Source organism: Syngnathus leptorhynchus, chromosome 6 (assembly GCF_054491065.1).
Source record: "Syngnathus leptorhynchus isolate UIUO chromosome 6, UIUO_Slep, whole genome shotgun sequence".
NCBI classification, from domain to species: Eukaryota; Metazoa; Chordata; class Actinopteri; order Syngnathiformes; family Syngnathidae; genus Syngnathus; species Syngnathus leptorhynchus.
The window spans coordinates 5,458,524-5,478,488 of record NC_141200.1 but is presented as its reverse complement, the minus strand read 5'-3'; the positions used below and the strand labels follow the sequence as shown (position 1 = coordinate 5,478,488).

At 45.0% G+C, this 19,965-nt stretch overlaps 4 protein-coding genes across 8 annotated transcripts; 2 read left to right on the top strand and 2 right to left on the bottom strand.

The window, feature by feature from the left end:
* On the top strand, positions 1-3,928 carry epx (eosinophil peroxidase). Of its 2 annotated transcripts, none has more exons than XM_085914184.1 (16): positions 1-149; positions 231-315; positions 439-571; positions 674-806; positions 910-1,039; positions 1,106-1,312; positions 1,379-1,721; positions 1,863-2,023; positions 2,114-2,372; positions 2,430-2,600; positions 2,664-2,901; positions 2,962-3,173; positions 3,238-3,402; positions 3,485-3,568; positions 3,665-3,761; positions 3,834-3,928. In XM_085914184.1, the coding sequence occupies exons 3-16, from the start codon at positions 511-513 to the stop codon at positions 3,886-3,888; spliced, it is 2,316 nt and encodes a 771-aa protein (XP_085770310.1). In that variant the 5' UTR covers positions 1-149; positions 231-315; positions 439-510; the 3' UTR covers positions 3,889-3,928. The 2 variants fall into 2 exon arrangements, with proteins under 2 accessions (XP_085770310.1, XP_085770309.1); XM_085914183.1 differs by having other exon boundaries at positions 375-571.
* A 444-nt stretch (positions 3,929-4,372) lies between these two features.
* Positions 4,373-9,237, bottom strand: rab3il1 (RAB3A interacting protein (rabin3)-like 1). Of its 3 annotated transcripts, none has more exons than XM_085915240.1 (12): positions 9,154-9,237; positions 8,718-8,968; positions 7,097-7,280; positions 6,909-7,004; positions 6,756-6,833; positions 6,477-6,689; positions 6,045-6,173; positions 5,863-5,975; positions 5,625-5,648; positions 5,259-5,358; positions 5,116-5,182; positions 4,373-5,018 (listed from the first exon to the last, which is right to left on the bottom strand). In XM_085915240.1, exons 2-12 carry the CDS (start codon positions 8,894-8,896, stop codon positions 4,933-4,935), a joined length of 1,269 nt encoding a protein of 422 aa, XP_085771366.1. In that variant the 5' UTR covers positions 8,897-8,968; positions 9,154-9,237; the 3' UTR covers positions 4,373-4,932. The 3 variants fall into 3 exon arrangements, with proteins under 3 accessions (XP_085771366.1, XP_085771365.1, XP_085771367.1); XM_085915239.1 differs by lacking the exon at positions 9,154-9,237 and adding an exon at positions 9,041-9,093; XM_085915241.1 differs by lacking the exons at positions 5,625-5,648; positions 9,154-9,237 and adding an exon at positions 9,041-9,093.
* A 657-nt stretch (positions 9,238-9,894) lies between these two features.
* best1 (bestrophin 1) lies at positions 9,895-13,654 on the top strand. The gene is made up of 9 exons (XM_085914928.1): positions 9,895-10,046; positions 10,199-10,293; positions 10,738-10,971; positions 11,442-11,596; positions 11,672-11,749; positions 11,826-11,978; positions 12,051-12,131; positions 12,265-12,416; positions 12,549-13,654. The coding sequence occupies exons 1-9, from the start codon at positions 9,895-9,897 to the stop codon at positions 13,594-13,596; spliced, it is 2,148 nt and encodes a 715-aa protein (XP_085771054.1). The 3' UTR covers positions 13,597-13,654.
* An 11-nt stretch (positions 13,655-13,665) lies between these two features.
* incenp (inner centromere protein) lies at positions 13,666-19,778 on the bottom strand. Of its 2 annotated transcripts, XM_085914925.1 has the most exons (21): positions 19,610-19,778; positions 18,772-18,935; positions 18,583-18,693; positions 17,884-18,503; positions 17,757-17,796; positions 17,453-17,516; positions 17,248-17,368; positions 17,131-17,164; positions 16,878-16,962; positions 16,639-16,779; positions 16,374-16,391; positions 16,078-16,187; positions 15,878-15,998; positions 15,701-15,811; positions 15,519-15,625; positions 15,199-15,283; positions 14,966-15,049; positions 14,740-14,775; positions 14,472-14,534; positions 14,214-14,367; positions 13,666-13,956 (listed from the first exon to the last, which is right to left on the bottom strand). In XM_085914925.1, the coding sequence occupies exons 1-21, from the start codon at positions 19,610-19,612 to the stop codon at positions 13,778-13,780; spliced, it is 2,451 nt and encodes an 816-aa protein (XP_085771051.1). In that variant the 5' UTR covers positions 19,613-19,778; the 3' UTR covers positions 13,666-13,777. The 2 variants fall into 2 exon arrangements, with proteins under 2 accessions (XP_085771051.1, XP_085771052.1); XM_085914926.1 differs by lacking the exon at positions 16,374-16,391.
* Between the last annotated feature and the right edge of the window lie 187 nt (positions 19,779-19,965).

Below are 19,965 nucleotides of genomic sequence, written 5' to 3'. Positions count from 1 at the left end.
AAGATGGAGACTTTACAAGGGGTGAGTTGCTTGAAATTCACATTGTTTTGTGCAAAGTATCTCTTTTCCCCATGTCTACTCCTTATAGGTGATCATCATCCTCCTCTTGGCCCTCCCACAACGAGCAGTGTTGTTTAAAAACACCTCAGGTAGGACCTTTGAGCATCTGGTTCATGAAGAACCACTAAGCCCAACTAGTATTCTGCTTTTTTTTTTTCTGTCGGAAACAGTACACGCAGGTTCTGTATTTGTGAAGGAGGCTCTTCGCAAGGCCATTGAGCTGACTGACGGCGCCTACGCTCAGACAAGAGAACGGTCGGCAACATGGCAATATTTCCCATCTTCAGTCATTTGAACAATATGCCATTCTTTAGGGTGAAGAAGTCTCTGTCCGAAGGCTCCCTGAGACCGACCGATCTGTTGGTTCACTTCAAGCAGAGCCAAAGCACAAGCAGGACTCACGTTCGGGCTGGCGAGCTGCTGGATAACACGGTGGAAGTGATCCGAGAAATGGTCTACACGCGCACTGGCGGTCACAGTACAAAGTTGGAACGAACGGACGGTTCATTAGGTACAACTGTGTGATCGGGATAACAGTAGCTGCTCAATTTGATTTGATTGAGCTAGCCAAGAACTGTGTAAATGCATACTCACTTGAATTTGTCCTCCTCAGAGCTTCTGAGTGAAGCAGATGTTGAAAATCTACTTCAAGCCACTGGTTGCTTGGCTCAATTACGCACATCCGGATGTTCTACTGGCTGTGTGGCAGAACGTTACCGATCCATCACTGCCCACTGTAACAACAGGTTGGTTCTTGATCATTTTCTTTCATTTCACTTGTTAGTTTATGACTAGCTTAAGAAAAATAAAAAGAGAAAACTCGATTTGGTTGCTGTTCCTCCTGCTCAGAGAACATCCCAGATGGGGCTCTGCAAACATTCCCTACTCTCGCTGGTTGCCTCCAGAGTATGAAGACACATGGGGGACACCAAGAGGCTGGGATCCAGACCACACCTACCATAACTTTAGCCTGCCACCAGTAAGACCCCATGGAGCAATTCCCCGTCGCCCACCCTTTGCCTCCCTCACTTGGTGGTCTTCGCAGGTCCGACTGGTGTCTCAGGAGGTTCTCTTCACTCAGAATGACAACATCTCTCTGGACTCCGCTTTATCCCACCTGCTGGTCGAGTGGGGACAGTGGATTGACCACGACTTGGTGCTGACCCCCCAAAGCCCCAGCACGGTGGCTTTTCGGACTGGGGCGGACTGCACCCGGACCTGTAGCCGGGATTCACCCTGCTTTCCCATCGAGGTGTGTTTCATCCTAAACTCTGTAAAGATTTCTTTTTTTGTTGAACTGGAGTTTTTTTCCCGTCAGATTCCACCATCTGATCTACGGTATGGCCTTCAGAGTTGCATGCCCTTCTTGCGCTCTGCTCCAAGCTGTTTGGATGGAGCTGGGCGCCCGTTGCACCGTGAGCAGCTCAACGCCATCACCTCTTTTGTGGACGCCAGCATGGTGTACGGTAGCTCCGATAGCCAAGCTCTGGAGCTACGCGACCGCTCCTCTCCGCTCGGCTTGATGGCTTGTAACTCGCAGCACTCGGACGGGGAGCTGGCCTACCTGCCCTTCTTGCCTCGTCCGCAGGATCACTTGGATCCCTGTGGCCCGAGAGAAGGCTCCAGACAACGGGACAATGCCACGTCCTGCTTCCAAGCTGGTGAGCGTAGTCCAGTCCAGTCTAGGATGCGATTGTCATGATAAGAAAAAATGCTCAACTACAGATACGTGAAATGTTAGGCACCAAGTATTTGAACCATCTTACTTTCCACCACCGGAGCTCATGAGTCATGTTTACCAGGTGATTCAAGAGCCAATGAGCATCTCGGTATGGTGGTCCTCCACACGCTCTTCCTGCGAGAACACAACCGTCTGGTCAAAGAGCTTCATAACCTAAACCCCCACTGGAGTCCCGACACCCTCTACCAGGAGGCCCGGAAGATCATAGGAGCCATCCACCAGGTACAATGCTTCCGAGATGGTAGTCGCTGTGGCTCCGGAATTTTTTTTCTTCCCCTAACCCCCGGTGACTTGAGTCTCGTTGCTTTCCAGATCCTAACGTGGGAGCACTACCTTCCACGAGTCCTCGGAGAGACGGCCATGTCCAGGCAGATACCTCCCTATGAGGGTTATGACCCTGACATGGATCCCAGCATCGCCAACGTCTTTGCTACAGCCGCTTTTCGTTTTGCTCACGTCACCGTGCAGCCCATCGTGACCAGGCTCGGGCCAGGGTACGCCGCCAACTCCCGACATCCCTCGCTCCCTCTGCATCATTCTTTGTTTGCCTCGTGGAGGGTCGTCCAAGAGGGTAAGATGAAGCTTGCTCCTGATATCGAAATATCTTCTTACCTGGTGTCCTCAACAGGCGGTATCGACCCAGTACTACGTGGCCTCTTGCTGTCTCCTGCTAAGCTCCAGACTCCTGGTCAGATGATGGTGGAGGAACTGACAGAGCGTCTTTTTCAGGCGCAAGGTGGATTGCCACTAGACCTCGGGGCCCTCAACCTTCAACGGGGCCGGGACCACGGCCTGCCAGGTACCAAGAGTTCCTCGAAAAGCACCAACGTTTCCTTGACCGTCCTCATCTGATTCCAACCAGGATACAGCTCATGGCGAAGGTTCTGCGGTCTCTCGGTTCCCGATACAAAATCCGAGCTGGCAGACATCTTAGGTAGCCCAACATTAGCTCACAAATTCCAGCAACTGTATGGCACGCCGCACAACATCGATGTGTGGGTCGGGGCCATTTCTGAACCGGCTCTACCCGGAGGCAGAGTGGGACCACTCTTGTCCTGCCTGCTGGCCCGACAATTCAGAGCCCTACGAGACGGTGACAGGTAGATTACGTCTCTGCTCAGTCTTGACCAGCACTGCTTTACACAAGTCTGTGTCTGAAGGTTTTGGTGGGAGAGGAAGGGCGTGTTCACCACTACGCAGAGGACACACCTCCATGCCGTCTCTCTGTCCCGAATCATTTGTGACAACAGCCACATCACCCATGTGCCCGAAGACCCCTTCTCACGCACAGAGAACCCAGATGCCCTGCTGGCTTGCTCCAACCCACTCATCCCTAAGCTTGACCTCAGCCCATGGAAAGAACCTCACTCCGGTGAGGAACGTGACCAAAGTTGTCCGTAATGTGTTGACAATTGTTCTGTAAACTCTTCCCCAAGATCCCAAGTGCGGTCCCGTACCCAGAATCCAATCGGGCTACTCCTTGCTCTGCGATTCTGTGATCACGTATGAGTGCAAAGCTGGTTTTGAGCTGCAAGGTTCTTCATCTCTCAGCTGTGATGCACTAAGTCAGCAGTGGAGCTCCCCACCTCCAACATGCCATGGTAATCCAATGTTAGTTTTTATGAATACAAGGTGCTCAAATAACAGTCACACCCAGATTGTCCACGCCATGTTTCCTTTCAGACATTAACGAATGTGAGCAACCAATTACTGTTTGCCCACAAAATATGGAATGTCTCAACCTGCCAGGTTCTTTTTCTTGCTCAGGTTGGTTCATTATTCTCAAACGAAACGTTTGCGACGTATGCCAAATAATGTATCGTTTGGCATTTGGTAGCATACTTTTTGTGTGAACCCATCCAGAGTTCTCCTCGCCGTCCCCCGTCTCCATTGCAACGGCAGCCACTGTCGTGCTCGGCGGTGTCGGCGGGATGTTGATTCTCCTTTACTGTTTTCGAAGGCGAGTGGCGACACTGAAATGTAACTTGTCAGTCATTCATATTAGGAACAAATAAATCTCTTTTCATTTCAGGTGGTTGCCAAACAAAGAGTCAGCCTGTGCTGGAGGTTGCCAAGGGGAAAGTTAAGCACACATTTCAAAAAATAAAAATAAAAAAAATATCTGCAAACTGACTTGAGCTTTCATTGATGGAAACGTACAGCATGAAAGGCAAAGAGCCAGCTTATTGTTTTGTCCTTTGTGCCATTATGTCACCGAGCACCTACTCAATTATTAACAAATGATTTATTGAGCTTTCCTGCAAACTGTACGGAGAGGTCACGGAAGCAGAGCGGCGAGCTTACAAAAGCGATTTGAAGCCGGAAACCACAGGCTTTACAGGAATGTCTGATTTTCTTTCCATAAAGCCCCTTGGAGTGCTACGTGGCCTTGATGTTGATTTGCTACGCCCGTGTTCAATTCCTGCTTCTAAACCTGTGTAACAACTGTGGGTGTGTCCCAAGCTGTGGTTTGTTGTAAACAGGTCATTCATGGTGATGACCGCAATACATCAATCAGACTCTTTCTCATACTTCCAACTACTCTATTCATTACAAACTGAATAAAAGAAATGACAAAGATAGTCGGGACTTTAATGGAGTGTTGGCAGTTCACTGCCGTACAAGCAAGCGGTTATTGCACCTAGACATTTCTTGATTGTCACCTTCACAATACAGTTGACTGTTCAAAATAAAAACTATAATAATACATAATGAGGTAAAATAACCAATGCACAATGGCTATGGACTACATTTATGCATTGTTGTCAATGGCTCATACATTGTGTTGATTTTGGATGTGCAAAACTTCATTTGTGTATTTTAGATTTTCGAGCTTAACATCTTATTTCATACCAACACTTATGGCTGAGCTGTCCCTAAAAGATGATTGTAAAACTTTACACTTTATGTATGTAATATTTTTCATACTTTACTTCAGGTACAATTGAATGAACTAAAAAGCATTTGTATGGACAAATAATATCGTGGGCGACTTTATGCACAAGATTAAAAACTAAGCATATGGAAAGATCATAAGTACTTTTGTACTGTGCTTTTTATTGTATAACTGTTTTCTCGGTTGACCTTTTTGTAAGCCAGACGTGTCATATCACGCTGGTCAATCTGGTCGTCTAACTCTGCTCTGTGAGGAAAAAACCCAACTTGGCTACACTCATTTCCCTTCGTAGTCGCATCACCTCCCAGAACATCTGCTCGGCTGGAGAAAATGACAACAATCTTATTTTAGGTGCGGTTAAAAACATGACAGCAGCGGAAAAAAGAAAAAAAAAAAAGTCATTTGTGAATGGACTTACCATTATGCCTGACCAGGCCTTGCTGGATGTAGCGGATATATGTAAAAAAGTTGCACACGGCCGTGATCTGGAAAGACAAAACGAGGCCGTGTGAATGGTACAAACAGATGATGATGATGATGATGATAAAGTGACGCACTTACCCGTGCTCGGCTGGAGGGGGAAATATAGTAGTAGTTGCCCTTATCGCCGAGTTTTATGCGATGTCTGCACTGTCGAGACACGCCGCTCAGCGCACATTTTCTGCCGGGAAATTAGGACTGTTCAAAGAACCGCGGCTTGAATAATGGAAACATGGTGTCCAGTCTTTTTCTGTCAGACAATGAACATCAAGGATGCGCTTTTAGGTCAAAGAGGACGGAAAATAACCAGGTGAGGTCCGAGCAATGAGAAGTGAGTGGTCAGGCGCATGCATGAGGTCAATTTAGTGACATTTGTCACGGAGTCATCTCGTGCTGGCAGTAAATGCGGATTAGTGAAAGAGTGACAAGCTTGCTGAGTGGACTTACGTCTCCACTGCTGCCCTAAAGTAACTGCAAACACAAGATTTGGAAGTGAGACAGTGATTGGAAAAGTGCCCACAGGTTAAATACCCTGATTAGAACTACAACTGGAACCCATGAAGTTGTATAGTTGGAAATTTTGATCTCCCCCGCCCTGTATTTCCACAACGTGCTTTCTCTGACATCAGGGGTCCCAGAAAGGAAAAGACAGAGTGGCCGTTGTCACACACGCAAAACAACTCACTTAGGTCCTCCACATTCGACGGCTGAAGCTTTAACTATCGGTAACGCTGACATGGCCACGGGTTCGATAGTCAGAGAGTTGTTTTCTACGGCGCTCTGCACCAGCTGGGACAGCTGTGGGGCACAAGAAGCTCCACTGATCAGAAAATGGATTTCAACTGAATGCGGCCAGAAGATTCTAACCTCAGATCGCGTAAAAGAGAGACAGGGCGCGATGTCTTCTCGGTAGATGCGACTCATGAGCGCCGATGAGCGATCTAGACTCGGATGCTCTTTCCACATGAGGAACTCTGCGTATAGAACCGAGTCCATCTGTAAAGACAAGACAGTCCCTCACTCATCTCGTCAGCAAAGACAAGTTTCTCGGTGTCGGTCCGGAAGTCAACGTAACCGAGAGGCTGAGCTCGACAGAGTTGGGGGACAGTTACCTGTTCACTCTGCCAAAAAACTCAAAGACTGGCCAGAAAGCTGACAGAGAATTAGAGGAGAGCGGGAACAGCAGGCTGAGAGAAAATTTACAAGGAAAGAAAACAAGGTTAAGAGAAGAAAGCCTAAGACTTGAAGGAAGCAAGGAACAATTTGGAAAAGCTTGCAACTGTGGACGCTATTCTTTACCTCTCGGTCCTCTTTGACTACGGGCTGAACGGGAAGTGACGGAGGTTCCGGTTTGCCAGGTGGGGACGGGAATCCACCGCTCATACTTTTGCTGCGATTGTTTCCGCCGATGGGGAGCTGCAGCTGGGGATGGAGTTGGCGGTTGGGCGCGGATGGAGTGGAGGTCAACACCAGAGACTTGAGCGCCGTCACTTCGGCTTGAAGGACGTCAATCTGCCGGCCAAATGCAAAAAATGCAAGGTTCCGTATTACTAATTGTTTAGCAAAGAGTACACACACCTTTCCTTGAGCCTCCTTCAGTTGTTTTTCTGCTCCTGCTTGTTTGACGTTTGCCTCACGAACCATCCTGTGAGCCTCCTGTGGAGAAAATGGAATCAATTCCAATTCATTTCAACCAGTAAAATATTTTTTTTTTGGGACAATGATGATGACCTCAAATAAACTGGCGGTGAGCTCCTCCAGTTCTTGTTCCAGCTGAATTCTGACCTGCGACAGACGCTCACATTCTTTATCTTTTAGTTTGAGTTCCTGAAAAGTACCAGGAGAAAGGAGTTCACTTGTGTCACTTCCCCTTTTAAATCACTGCAGAGTGTGTTTACGTGTTAAAGTAATGGCAGAACCTTCTTTGCAGCATCTAACTGTTCGCTGAGGATCTCCGAGCCCTTTTCGCGAATTTCCTTCTCTCGCATTTCCAAGGAGGAACTGCGCAGGCGGGACTGGACGTCATGGTTTATATCCAGTGTGGGCCCAACCTGGCCTCTTCCCTCCAATCTGGGATCTGGCTCGGGATCCAGATCTACCAACCTGCATGGCATCAAAAACATAACTTTATGCACCCAAAAGGAGCTCTTGGGCTCGTCCTTTATTTTATGCTGGGATCTTTCACACCCTCAGCGAGAATCATGCTACGGCCACAATAGTAGGCTGCTTTGTCTAGAAATATGCCACGAGGACAGCTGTTGTTGGTTTTGTTGGCCTCAGTGATACTTTATCACTTTGTCAAGAAAAGGTCGACTGCACTAGAGAGAGGAAAATAAAAGTCACATGTGCTGCTTGTCATTTTGGCTCACATTGTGCACTAAAGTTTTAATTATGCCATGTCATCACATTTATTTTGGGCCAATTTTGCATTGATCTGACAGTTTCGTGACAATATTGTAAACTTGAAACAAGATTGGGATTGTTTTAATATGATTCAAACAGTTCTTAATATTTGTTTCAGTAGGGGGGAAAAATCGTATATCGCTGGAATCATTCTGATACGGTTCAGTCGCAAAGTGATCTCACGTGACTTAAAAACATCTGGTTATAATAAACTGGACAATGTACGCCAACTTTCCTAGCATGGCATGGTTATAAAGGTGAACGGCAATAATGGGAAAAGCAACTTTAATAACAACAAATCAATTGCCGGCTTTTTGAATGTTCCCAACATGATGACGTTTAAGCTCAAAGTCAGTTTTGCGCGACAGAGTAGTCGCACTTTAAGCTAGCCAGGCGATTTACAACTTTGTTCATATTTTCCCCCACAAAGAAAGAGTGACACTTTTACCCTGTCAGCGTCCAGAAGAGAAGACCTGGTCCCCACTTCAATTTGTCTGCCGACTGCGTCCTTAAGCTGTCCGTGTTGTTAAAATTGTCGAAATGTGACGAGCTCCGAGTTTAAAATCAGTGCCTCACACAACGCGAAGGAATGCGGACGCTGACGTCATCAAGTACTGGCTCAGCAGCCAGCAAACAACAATGAACGCGAATGCTTATTTTGCACTTTTCCCAGCCGTAACCTTCATATTTCCCCTTTTTTTTTTTTTTTTTTTATTTTTTTTTTTTTTATTCTGCCTGGCTTCCAAGTCACGTGACACCAAAAAGCGTCCCGGCATGTGTTCACATGACCAAATTCGTCACACCATATAAACACCATATATATTTATTCTGAGCATCCAATCAAATTGCTCTTAGATCAGATTACAATCTATAATATGCTGTGAGAAATATTAAAAGTCAAGTCAAGTCATTATCTGAGCCTAATACAGTATTCTGATTTTCTGGAATATGAATAAAGCAATAAAATCTACCCCTTTTATCCAACTGGGAAGGGGGAGGGGGGTAGTCCTACTTGGTGTAAAAAGAGTACCAGAAATTCTAATCTCTTTGTCCATTAAGAATGACACATATTGTACAATAATCCACTACAATCTCTCCAATTGTTTCCCATCATGATCATGATTTGTCATGGCATACCTTCCTACCACGCAGCCCTTCTCCTCAGCCTCGGATGGCGTCCCAAAGAACACAGCAGAAGAATACACTGCTATTCCCGACCTCCCTGCCTTCAGGACTTCATAGGCTCGAGCGGAGGAGGTCGGGGGCGGCGGAGAAGGCGAAATCCGAACACTGTGAATTCCCTCGAAAGCATCCATGTCACTCAAAAGAAGCAATCTGCTTCAATTGTGTGGAAGCAAACAATTGAACCAGAGCTTATGGGTTGGCCCCTGAAAAAAAAGAAAAGGGGCGTTAGACAATGCTTCATACAAAAAATGCTATACACTATATCAATAAATGACCTTTAAATGTTTTCACAAGTGCCACCACACCTCAATGCTGCACACAATGTCCCCAAAAAGGGGCTGTTCATTCCTAACTGAGGTCATCTGATATGCAAGAAAGTCACACTCACCAAAGTCGAACATGAAAGAGCATTGCGACCAAGGAGTTTCGGCAATCGAGCTGTGTCCGCACTTCGCCCTTGCCGCTGCTTTTCTGGTTAGACAGCAGGGGTTAATAATCACTAACACCTAACAGCTCCTGGCCCACAACTACCCGGCTGTGCGCATTTCTTCCGTCAGAGGGCTCACCATGCTTTCTCATAATCATAATAATAATAATCATGGTGAAACACAAACTCATAAAAGACAGATTTTCACAGTGAGAGCGCCTGAGTGTTCTAATAAGTTGTTTTATTTTTTTTTTATTGATATTATGTATCTAAGTGACCGGTTGTGTGTGATTTGTTGGGATTAACACAGCCTGCGGGAGCCAACAATGCAGCTTTGTTGCTCAAAAGAGCTTAAGACATCAAGTGACCGGAGGTGTAGAAGCTCCACGCTCTCCTTTTTCTGGTCCCGCTTCTCTTTTCTCCAACATTCTCTCTCCACGGAGGCCAAGTGTACGGCTCACTTGCAGTTATGGCGATTCAGCGGTGAGTTGTGAATCTTTACAGTTGACCTCTTGTGTTCCTGAAAGCAGCAGATCACATTTGGCTTCACGATATTAATGTCGTGGCGTATGGATTTGGGCAGACAGCAGATCCAGCCCACCGATTGCTGATTCTGCGATCTGACGAGACACCGGAGGCGTCCTTCATGTCAGGCCAATGCGAGACGAGGGAGTCGGCTTTTAAGAAGAAGCGGCAGCGGCAATGACAGTGACCTACTCTCGCAGAGTGGCTGACGCAGGCCTAGGCACTTTCTTCCACCTGTTACTACGCTGGAAAGGCAGCATCTATAAGCTCCTCTACAGGGAGCTCATCATCTTCACCTTGCTCTACTGCTTCTTCAGCATCGGTTATAGGTACCGACACCTTCGGTCATTTTAATGAAATTATTCTTATTTTAATTTCTATTTATTTTATTTATTCTTATTTAAATTTTTATTGTTTAATTTATTTATTTGTTTTATTATTATGAAACTGCGATGTTTTAATGTGTTGTTTTCCACACTAGGTTTGTGTTAAATGTTGAGCAGAAGAGGCAGTTTGAGAAGCTGTCCATGTACTGTGACCGCTACGCAGAGCTCATCCCAGTGTCCTTTGTTCTCGGTAGGGCTGTCACTATCGATTATCTTTAGAATGATGAATTAAATAATTGGATACGACTTTATTTTCATTCAAGTGCATGACAAATGTTTTCCCCAATTACTGTTTACGAATCAATTATTTGATTATATCTGGTATTATTTAGCGATTAAAAAAACAACAACTGAACAACAGTTAAGCAATATCACCAAATAAAAGCTGTTGTTTGCTAATTATTATTCATATTTTGATTCAACACAAAAGATAAATCAGTCTGTTTTCATGAAGGATTGGATCAATTATAGAATTGTGAGAGACTGTCTCGAAACGCTTACTTGATGATTAAAATATTAGATTTATTTGATAATCGGTTTATTTTCTATTCATTAATTTGGACACCTAGTTCTCGGTGAGTCTACCTCCTACAGTAGATCCCAAGTGGGTTCCAACTTCAACATTGCTTTGCAGGTTTCTATGTGACCTTGGTGGTGTCCCGCTGGTGGGGTCAGTTTGAAAACGTCCCCTGGCCGGACCGCCTGGCATCACTGGTGGGAGGTCACGTGCGCGGAGCAGACGAGGCCGCCAGGTTGACCCGGCGCACTCTGGTGCGCTACGCCAATCTCTCCGGGGTGCTCATCTACCGTTCGGTCAGCACGGCCGTCTACAAGAGGTTCCCCACCATGGAGCACTTGGTGCAAGCAGGTACGCTGGTCAAACGGAAACGCTGAACCTTGGCTCGAGTACTAAGCTCAATTCAGGGACAAAGTGGCGTGTTTGAAGTCTTTGCACAGTACACACTTTGTGTACCGATGATGTAATGTCGCGCTGAGATGATTAAGATTTCAAGGTGTTTATAACCATTCCCAGTTGAGATTTATTGTCAAACTGTCAAAGTAAACTTTCAAGAGAATTATGCGTTTAAATGAACCACCTAGCTTTTTTCAAATCCGGTGACCTGACAAACAATGTGAACCCCATTGACAGGCTGACAATTAGAATCTTCATATTGTGGAGGTGTTATGCTTTAAGCGATTTCAATTTGATCGCAAAAGCAGAAAATAGAATGACTCGTAGGCATCTATTCTTTATCCTCCGTAAAGAAAACCAAATATTACCCTGGCTATTCTCTTCATGTGTATTGACTTCAAATGAGACATTTTTTTTTTTTTCAGGTTTGATGACATCCGAGGAACTGAGGCATCTGGAGGACTTGCCCTCCCCCCATAACAAGTTCTGGGTTCCCTGCATGTGGTTTGTGAGTCTGGCTTTGCGGGCCCGGACCGAGGGCCGCATCAACAACGATGTGGCTCTCACAGCCATCCTCACGGTATGTTTGTCCTGATAGCGAATGTGAACAGCTTTGAACAGTCTTAAAAAATGTCTTTTGTTCTTGACCGTGTAGGAGTTGAACAGTTTACGTGCAAAGTGCATGAAGCTGTACGGATATGATTGGATCAGCCTGCCTCTTGTGTATACTCAGGTTTGTTTCAGCTCATATGAGGTCTGAATGTCAAAAGCAAATTCCTGCTCCGACTTGACTAGTATGTGGTGTTTAGGTGGCAACGGTGGCAGTCTACAGCTTCTTCCTGGCTTGTCTGATTGGTCGTCAGTTCTTGGACCCGGCCCAAGGCTATCCCGGTCACGACCTGGACTTCTATCTGCCTGTCTTCACGTTGCTGCAGTTTTTCTTCTACGTTGGCTGGTTGAAGGTTTGACACCACTGATGATCTAATCTAATCTGTTTGACGCTTGGTCCGTGGCTGATCCGGTTCCACTTTCAGGTGGCAGAGCAACTCATCAATCCTTTTGGCGAAGACGATGACGACTTTGAGACGAACTGGCTCGTCGATCGCAATTTACAGGTTCGGATGTGATCTGTGATATGAAATTGTCTAGATGTGTTGTCAAATATACACCTTGGCTGAAAAAATGGCTGATTTACATAAGAACAAAGGAGCTGTCGCTATTGGTCCTAGCTGTGTGATTGTGTTTCAGGTATCTTTACTGTCTGTGGATGAGATGTACGACAGCCTCCCTCTAGTTGAGAAGGACATGTACTGGAATGAGTCCGAGCCTCGACCTCCCTACACTACTGCCAGCGCTGATCACTGCAAACCATCATTCATGGGTTCGGCTCTGGATATTAGGTATGCTTTCAAGTCAAATCTTCTACGAGAGTCTAAAAACAGTATTCGGAATAATATTGGAGCGCGTTTAGACACTCGATATAGGGAATGTGGAATCATTCTGAACAGTTTCATTGATATTGTGCTCTATAGTGTTCCTAAAGAGGAAATGGAGTTTCAGTCCAATTTGGAGCAGATTAAAGAAAACGAGGAAGCCAACTATTCCACTCCGCTGTTGGGAGGTTTGGGTCGCTTCCTGGGTGTCCAGTCCCCCAGCTTCCCACGCTCTTCTCGGGTCTCCCTGCTTCGGCGCCGTCCCGGAGCCCCATTGAGTCGATTCCCCCTGTACTTACACCCAGAAGCTCCGTCGGTCACCAATCAAAGCCGCCAACCCTTAAACGCAGATCCGGATTACGTGTTTTCCGGGATGCCCTTATATGAGAGAGCAGGCTTCTACAGTTGCCCCCAGACGCCAATCCACTGCGTTCCCCCAGCAATGTCCCGACCTCGACCTGCCCGGCGACTTCAGAATGAATGGGATCGCAGCTGCAGCTCCAGCTCCCTCGCTCCTCAGACCGTCGGCTCACAGCTTCTACCTCCCGACACCCCCAGTCACAATCCGCCACCATCGTCGGCTTTCCCGTGGCTGAGCGAAGACGGCGACAAATCCGCCGCCCCGGCCTTCTCCTTCCCCGACCCTCCGCCCGAGCTTTGTCCCATATCCAAACTCCGACGTGGGCACGGCCTGCTGTCTCGCCGGCCTCCTCTTCCGTGCCTGACACTGGAAACTTTGCCGTCCGCCGACAGCCAGGCGGGACCCCAGAGCGCTAGAACGACAGGAAGCGGGGGAGAACGGGTGTTCTCCTTCACCCCTCCCTATCGCCACGGACCGGCAAATCCAAATAATCCCAACAGTAGCTCGAGCAGCATTAATGTGACAAGCAGCAACGGCGCTGGCACGACAGGAAATCTTCTCAACACCAGCAATCTTAGCAGCTTTGGTAACTTTGCGGCCAACGTTAAGGCCAGCAACGGCGGGCTCAATACAATGACGGCTCCCAGCTCGATGCCTTCGCAACAAGAAGCCAATCAGCAAAATTCCCCTAATGATTCTGGAATCTCATTGGCCGAAGGAGATCTGCTGGGCGTGCTGGTAGATGGCGGCGGAAACAAAGCAGCAACGAGCAGGAAGCAGGACTAAGAAAATGTTGTCTGTATGTCACATGCCAAACAAAACAATTTCAGGTACATAACAGTAAAACAAGTCATCTGTGATTGACATTCACTTATTTTCCATGAAAACCGATTACCTTTTTATTGGGATTAAGTTGAAATTAAAAAAAAAAAAAAAAAAAAATGTGTACAGCACGGTATCACTTCCATCAGTATTTGTTGGCGTTGGGGGGTGAGTGCCACACAGCAGAGCTGGTGCGTTTAAAGTAACGCGATTTCCTCTTGTAAAACAGCTTCTCCAGTTTTGGCGGCTCGATTGGTCCAAAGAAAGAATCCATGTCTGGAGGGTTGAAGTACTGCCTCAAAATAATCTGCTCTAGATTGTGACCTGGGAGGAAGATCAAATAATATTTACTATTCATACAATGGATTTTTTTTTTTTTTTTACTTTGTGTCATTCTGCCCTGATGCTGCATAAAATCATACAGCAATTAAGACTAAGATTTACAACAATAACAAGACATTTAAAAGGATGCAACCATTTTGAAAATGGAACCATTTGATTCATTAAATCAAAACAACCGTTGCCGATTCCAGGTGCTTTTTCTTACACCTCTTTAGTTATCCAAATTTTAAGATGCATACCTTTTGCCCAAGAAGGAATGGGCTTTCTTGGCTTAGACTCGTCATCAGTAGAATCATCACTGTTTAGGTCCATCCCATAGTTTTCTGGATTGTTGGACAAAGTCAAAGTTTTGTCGACACCCTTAGGAGTGATGGCGTATGACTGTGGTGATTTCTGCCAGGGAGGAAATCGTTTTTGAGAGAGTTTAGAAAAAAATATCTCAATGAAAATTTGAGATGAACCTTGAGCACTACACGTGCATCAGTTTCCCGATTTACCTCAACATCCACAGTCACGTTGAGGCCGACACCTTTTCCTGTCGGAGTTTTCAACAAAGAATTCTGTGGAGGGGGGGAAAAAAAAAAAATAGTGGAAAGGAGTTCCAAAGTATTCTGCCTAAATAAATCTTTCTCTTGTGGAATTGGTCAGAATATTAAATACTATCTAGCAAAATGCAACAAGGTAACGCACACAAGAAAAAAATGACAGGTTTGGTGAAAGTAAAAGCAAAAAAATAAATATACAAATCAATCAGATTGACGGTACCTCAATATCCATAGTCACATTGAGGGGAACAGCTTTCTGTATAGAAAAAGAAGTCACAAGGGAAGAAAAACAAAAAAAATATATATATAAAATCTTAAAATGTGTTTTTAAATGGGGCGGCAGGGAGAGAAGGGGTGATATACTTTAGGGGGAACCCGATGACAGGTTTCATTACTTCATATTGATTCTATACATCTCTTACAAAATAAAATTGGTTTCTATTCACCTTTGTTTGTGCAACTTTTAGAGCAGCAGCCTCTTTGTCTTTAGCAGCCTTTTCCTCTGCAGCTAACCTCTGCTGTTCCTCTTCCTGGTGGAACAGAGAGAACTTTAGAATTTGAAATGACAAAGCAGTAGGGAAGCATTTTTTTGGAACAAACTCACTCGTATTTGGAACTTAGTATAGTGGTATGCACATTTTTTTTTTTTTTTTTGGAAGCAAACAACTTTGATCTTCACCTGTTTTCTTTTTTCCTCCTTCTCGCGAGCTGCTCTTTCCAGTTCCCGTTGCAGAGCGAGAGCCTTCTCTTTTTCGACTCGCTCCCTGGACAAACAACAACACATAAGAATCAACATAAGGTAGAAACCAAATTATGTAGTTGACCATTTTAATATTTAAACAAACAATGTTTGTTTCTTTTGTGTGCCTGTTTTAGAGTCAATTGTTGAAGACACTTGTGGTGCCTCAATATTGCTGATTTTGATCTTTTATTGGTTGGTCTGAACCATTCCCTGCATTAAAAGGGGAGGGGACTATCAAACTTGTTTCAAAAGATGACCTTTCAGCAGCAGCTAGGCGTTGACTCTCCAGCTCCAAGGCTCTGCGAGCTTCTGCTAGCTCCTTGGCCTTCTTAGTCAGCAACTCTTGTTGCCGCTTTTCCTCCTCCTAAAGTTGGAGAAAAAAAAAAAAAAAAAAGCGGGTTTCGATGCGCAAAGACAACGAAAGAAATACAAATCTTACCGCTTGTTGAATCTTCTTCCTTTTCATTTCTTCTTCCAGCTTCCGTTTGAGTTCAAGCTCTTCCTGACGTTTGGTGGCAGTTCGCTTCTTGGCCATCTCCGCCGCCTGACGCTGCATTCACGGAGCAACGTTGACCCACCTTGACATGGCACAACCACCCCAAATCCAAAATCTCACCTTATCATTTTTCTCATCAATGTTGGCCATTTTTTGCTCAATCTTCTTCTTTTTTTCTTCTTCCCTCTGCATTTCTTTCTCTTTTGCCTCAATCACCTTTCTTAGCCTCTCATCCCTCTTCCTATCGGACAAAAATAAATGTCATTTGAGCAATCCAATCACAAAAGCAGCGTCCGTCCCCCCCCCCAACCGGATCAAACCTTTTGTACTCCTCTTGCTTCTTTTTTTTCTCCTCCTCCATTTTCCTCATTCGCTCCTCTTCCTGTTCCTGCTTCTTTCTCAGTGCTTCCAGCTTTTGCCGCTCTCTGGCCTGTCGAATTTGTGCGATTAGAAAAGAAGCGGTAAAGCAGCACGCAACGATGGAACTTCACTACGACCTCTCGTTTCAAGACAAACGGTGAGTGCACACAGGTTAGAATGTGGTGGGGCTTTAGTTTAGTACTAAATGAGTGGACACTATCACCAAAATGACCACCAACAGTGCTCGTGTACTTACCACTCTAGTCATGCTCATCTGGAGAGAGGAAATACAAATGAAATGATGCAATGCAATGATTACCGGCTCAACTAAATTGCATCTGCAGCACATTGAAAATGGCCCGTGGTGACTGTAGTTGTGTCACGTCAAATTCAATTTGATACACGATATCAATTTTAGAAATCAGCACTTAAACTAAACATGGTTAATATACTCAAACATTGTCTGTAGTTCATAAAGGACTCATGATGCTAAGTTTAAAAGCGCTTATCAAGTGGCTGACCTTTGGGTCAATCTTCAGAGGAGTGTTCTGTCGAATGAAGGACTTGACCACAGAACTACGGCTGAAGGCAGTCGGAGTCATCATCAGCATCTGATTCTTCTGCACAGTGTGAAGAAAGGATTTCATGTGTGGTCTGGCAGCCTTGTAAGAGGAGGGGGGGGGGGGAGATATTTATGAAACTGTCAATTTAAGACAACATTCTAATTTGAGGATTTTTATGATTTATTTGGCAATCTTACACTTTGATTGTTCTTGAGGTTAGAGAACCTCTTCGTAGGTCTTTCTGGAGGGGAGGCCGTTTTGCGTTTGATGCAATTAGTTGACCTGGGGAAACATAAAAACAAAAAAAAAAGAACATATCAGATACGTGTCGCTTGGAAATAAGAAAGAATTGAAAAATAAATTAAGTATAATCATTCAATTGATACTGGTCACTTAAAACCGCCATAGTGGGACACGGGGCCAAAAGAGTTTAAAGAGTATGAAATTCACCTTTGACTAGTTAGCGGGGTCTGTTGCGTGTTAACTGGAACAAAGAGAAAACAATATATGAACAATAATTTAAGGGCAATTATGATTGGAGGATGAGATGGAAGCATCAGCAAATACCTGTTGTCTTTTGTTCGTTGTACCTCTCGGGAGAATACAGTGAAGGTGGGGCCAGCTTGGGGGAGTTAATCGCTACAGAACGAGTGACATGTGCCAATAATGGCTGCTCACTCAACAGCGGCTGCGTAAATGGAATTGTACGATACACGTTTTAGCAATTGCGAATGATTCAACTGGAAATTAGGTTCATGCGTGAACACAGTACCTCAGGAGGATCGGCTGAACTGGTCATAGCAACCTCAGGATCTGCGGTCACAGGTTCCGATGCTCTGTGGTGGTCATAAATGAGAAGAGTTAAAGGGGAGAATAAAAAAAAATTTATGAAAAAAATGATCAGGATTATTTTCGCAATTCGATAACCCCAAATCACATCACTGAAATTACAATACCTGTGTGATAAACAAATCTTCAATTTTTTACTGAAATCGTTCAGCCTTAATCATCTCACTATTTTTTTTTTTGCAGGAATGTAGAGTATATTCAACCAAGAAAATATTTGTAGTACTTACACTTCATCTATCTCATCCATGGACTCACAAGAAGAAGCGGCTGCAGCAAAAAAATTAAAAAAAAAATCTTAAAATACACTAACAAGCCAAATCAGACTGAGAATCTGAATAAAATGTTGATTCTCACAGTCGGCGATACTGCTTTGCGACGAGTTGGCCTTACGAGCCGCGTTCTTCTTCAGCAAGGACCGCCGAGAGCTACGGCGCAGGGACTCCTGCATCATGCTGTGCCGCAAACCGGCCAGAGAGCGACGGGCCTTCAACGAGCACCTCACGGAGCTGCGCCGTGAGCTTCTGCCATTGCCGGCTATGGCGATCTTTGCAGCGCTGCGCCCAGGAGACGGTACGGGCTGGATTGCTTGCTCAGCAGACAAACGCTCTGTTGCAGTGATGCTGACGACAACATGAGGTGACTTGATCTTAATCGGAGAATGACTTCCGACATCACACGGCTCTTCCGGTGGGACGTCTGTGTCGTCCACCTGGGTATTTTTAGCCACGCTTTCATCCTCAACCAGCTCTGGCTTTTTGTTACTCTCAATTTGAATCTCGGGGATTGTGCGAGAAGGCTGGCTCACATCCTCGGTAATCTCCGCGATGGTTTGTTTATTTTTGCGAGTAGTGCGTTTTGGACGTGCGCTGGTGCTGCTGTCAGCTGCGGAAACATCGGCAATGGGATCCTCAGAAATGAAGTCCAGTTGCTTGATAGCGACGCTACGGAGATTACTACGTCGACCTCTTGAGAGCCTGCAGCACAAAGGGCAAATTAAGTCACACTAAAATCAATAATTATTGAAAATGGAAACCATGTTAAAGTGTAGCAAACCTCCGCCTGAATTGAGAATCATCCTGCCGGCCGACCGACACGCGCTTTCTGCGACTATTCTTCTTTTGTGATGGCGTTTTGGGCATTAACTCCGGTTCAAAATTTGAATCGCTACAAATTAAAGAAAGCATAATTGTGAGAAGTTCATTCACGATTGTTCATGCTGTATGTTATTAAACATTCACCCACCTTGAGAACATCAGTTTGGCCTCCTGTTGGATCTCGTCAAGCCAAACCATGTGGACATTGTCAATGTCATTTAAAAACTCTTGCGTTTTATCAGCAAACATCTTTGTCAGAGACAACAAAGATGATTTTACAGTGCTCATGGTGGCTGTTGGAGGCTTCTCGCTCTGAAAGACATGACATTTGGGAAAATCATATCTACTGGGGTTTCATAACAGAGCAGTGGATTGAGGCATACACCTAGCGATCGTAAATTTAAGTGGTTGGATTGTAATAATCACTTAGATACAAAGTGCCCGACGGGCATAGGCCTATTACCGGTTTGACGAACTATGAAGTCAAAGTTTCATCAAGCACTAAAACAATCCATCGGCGGTCATGAAAACAACACACATACAAGACAAAAACAAAAGGTTACCACTTGCTAATCGCTTTTGACGTCTGGTTCGGTTATAAATCAGGAAGTCGTTCGTTGTTGATGTTTCAAATAGTTGCCCACGAATAATCGAAGAATATGTCGGATTAAATAATAACAACAACAGTCGATTCAAGGATTTTAATCATAAGCAACTAAAGTAAACACTAGACCGGGCTAAATTTTGGATTCTGTTCTATTCACGCGCGCTGGGCCTTGACTTAGGCTATCGAACACGATAACGTTACAGCGATTTATCAAACTGAAACAATTTCAATTATTTTTAGGACGCTATTTACTAGTACGTTAAGTAGTTATACCAATATTACGACGGTGAGTAGCAAACATAACATTTTCTGTTATTTATGTGCAGGCGGCAATGATTTTCCCAGAAGCTACGAAAGGAAGTAATGTCACATTATTTACCATGATAACAGGAACAATTATGAAGGGAATTCAATGATTGCACCTCCGTAAAATGGAATATTATCTTAAGCAAAAGCCATCAAAAAAATATGTCTTGGTTAATCGTCAAGTAGATTTTACCGAGCGCCGATATCCAAGACAGCCCCACACTGGCGCAGCTGCAGAAACTTTGAAATTCAAACTGCAGCGGCCAATGGGAAGGTGGGACTTGGTGACGTCATTCGCCAAAAGTAGTGTTCGTTTTGTAGACCATGTACTCTAAATTGGGCGGGTGTATTGGTGCAAACAATTTACGGGGTGAGGAAACAATCGAAAGCTAAACACAAATCGAGCAAACCCCAGTGGAAAATATATAG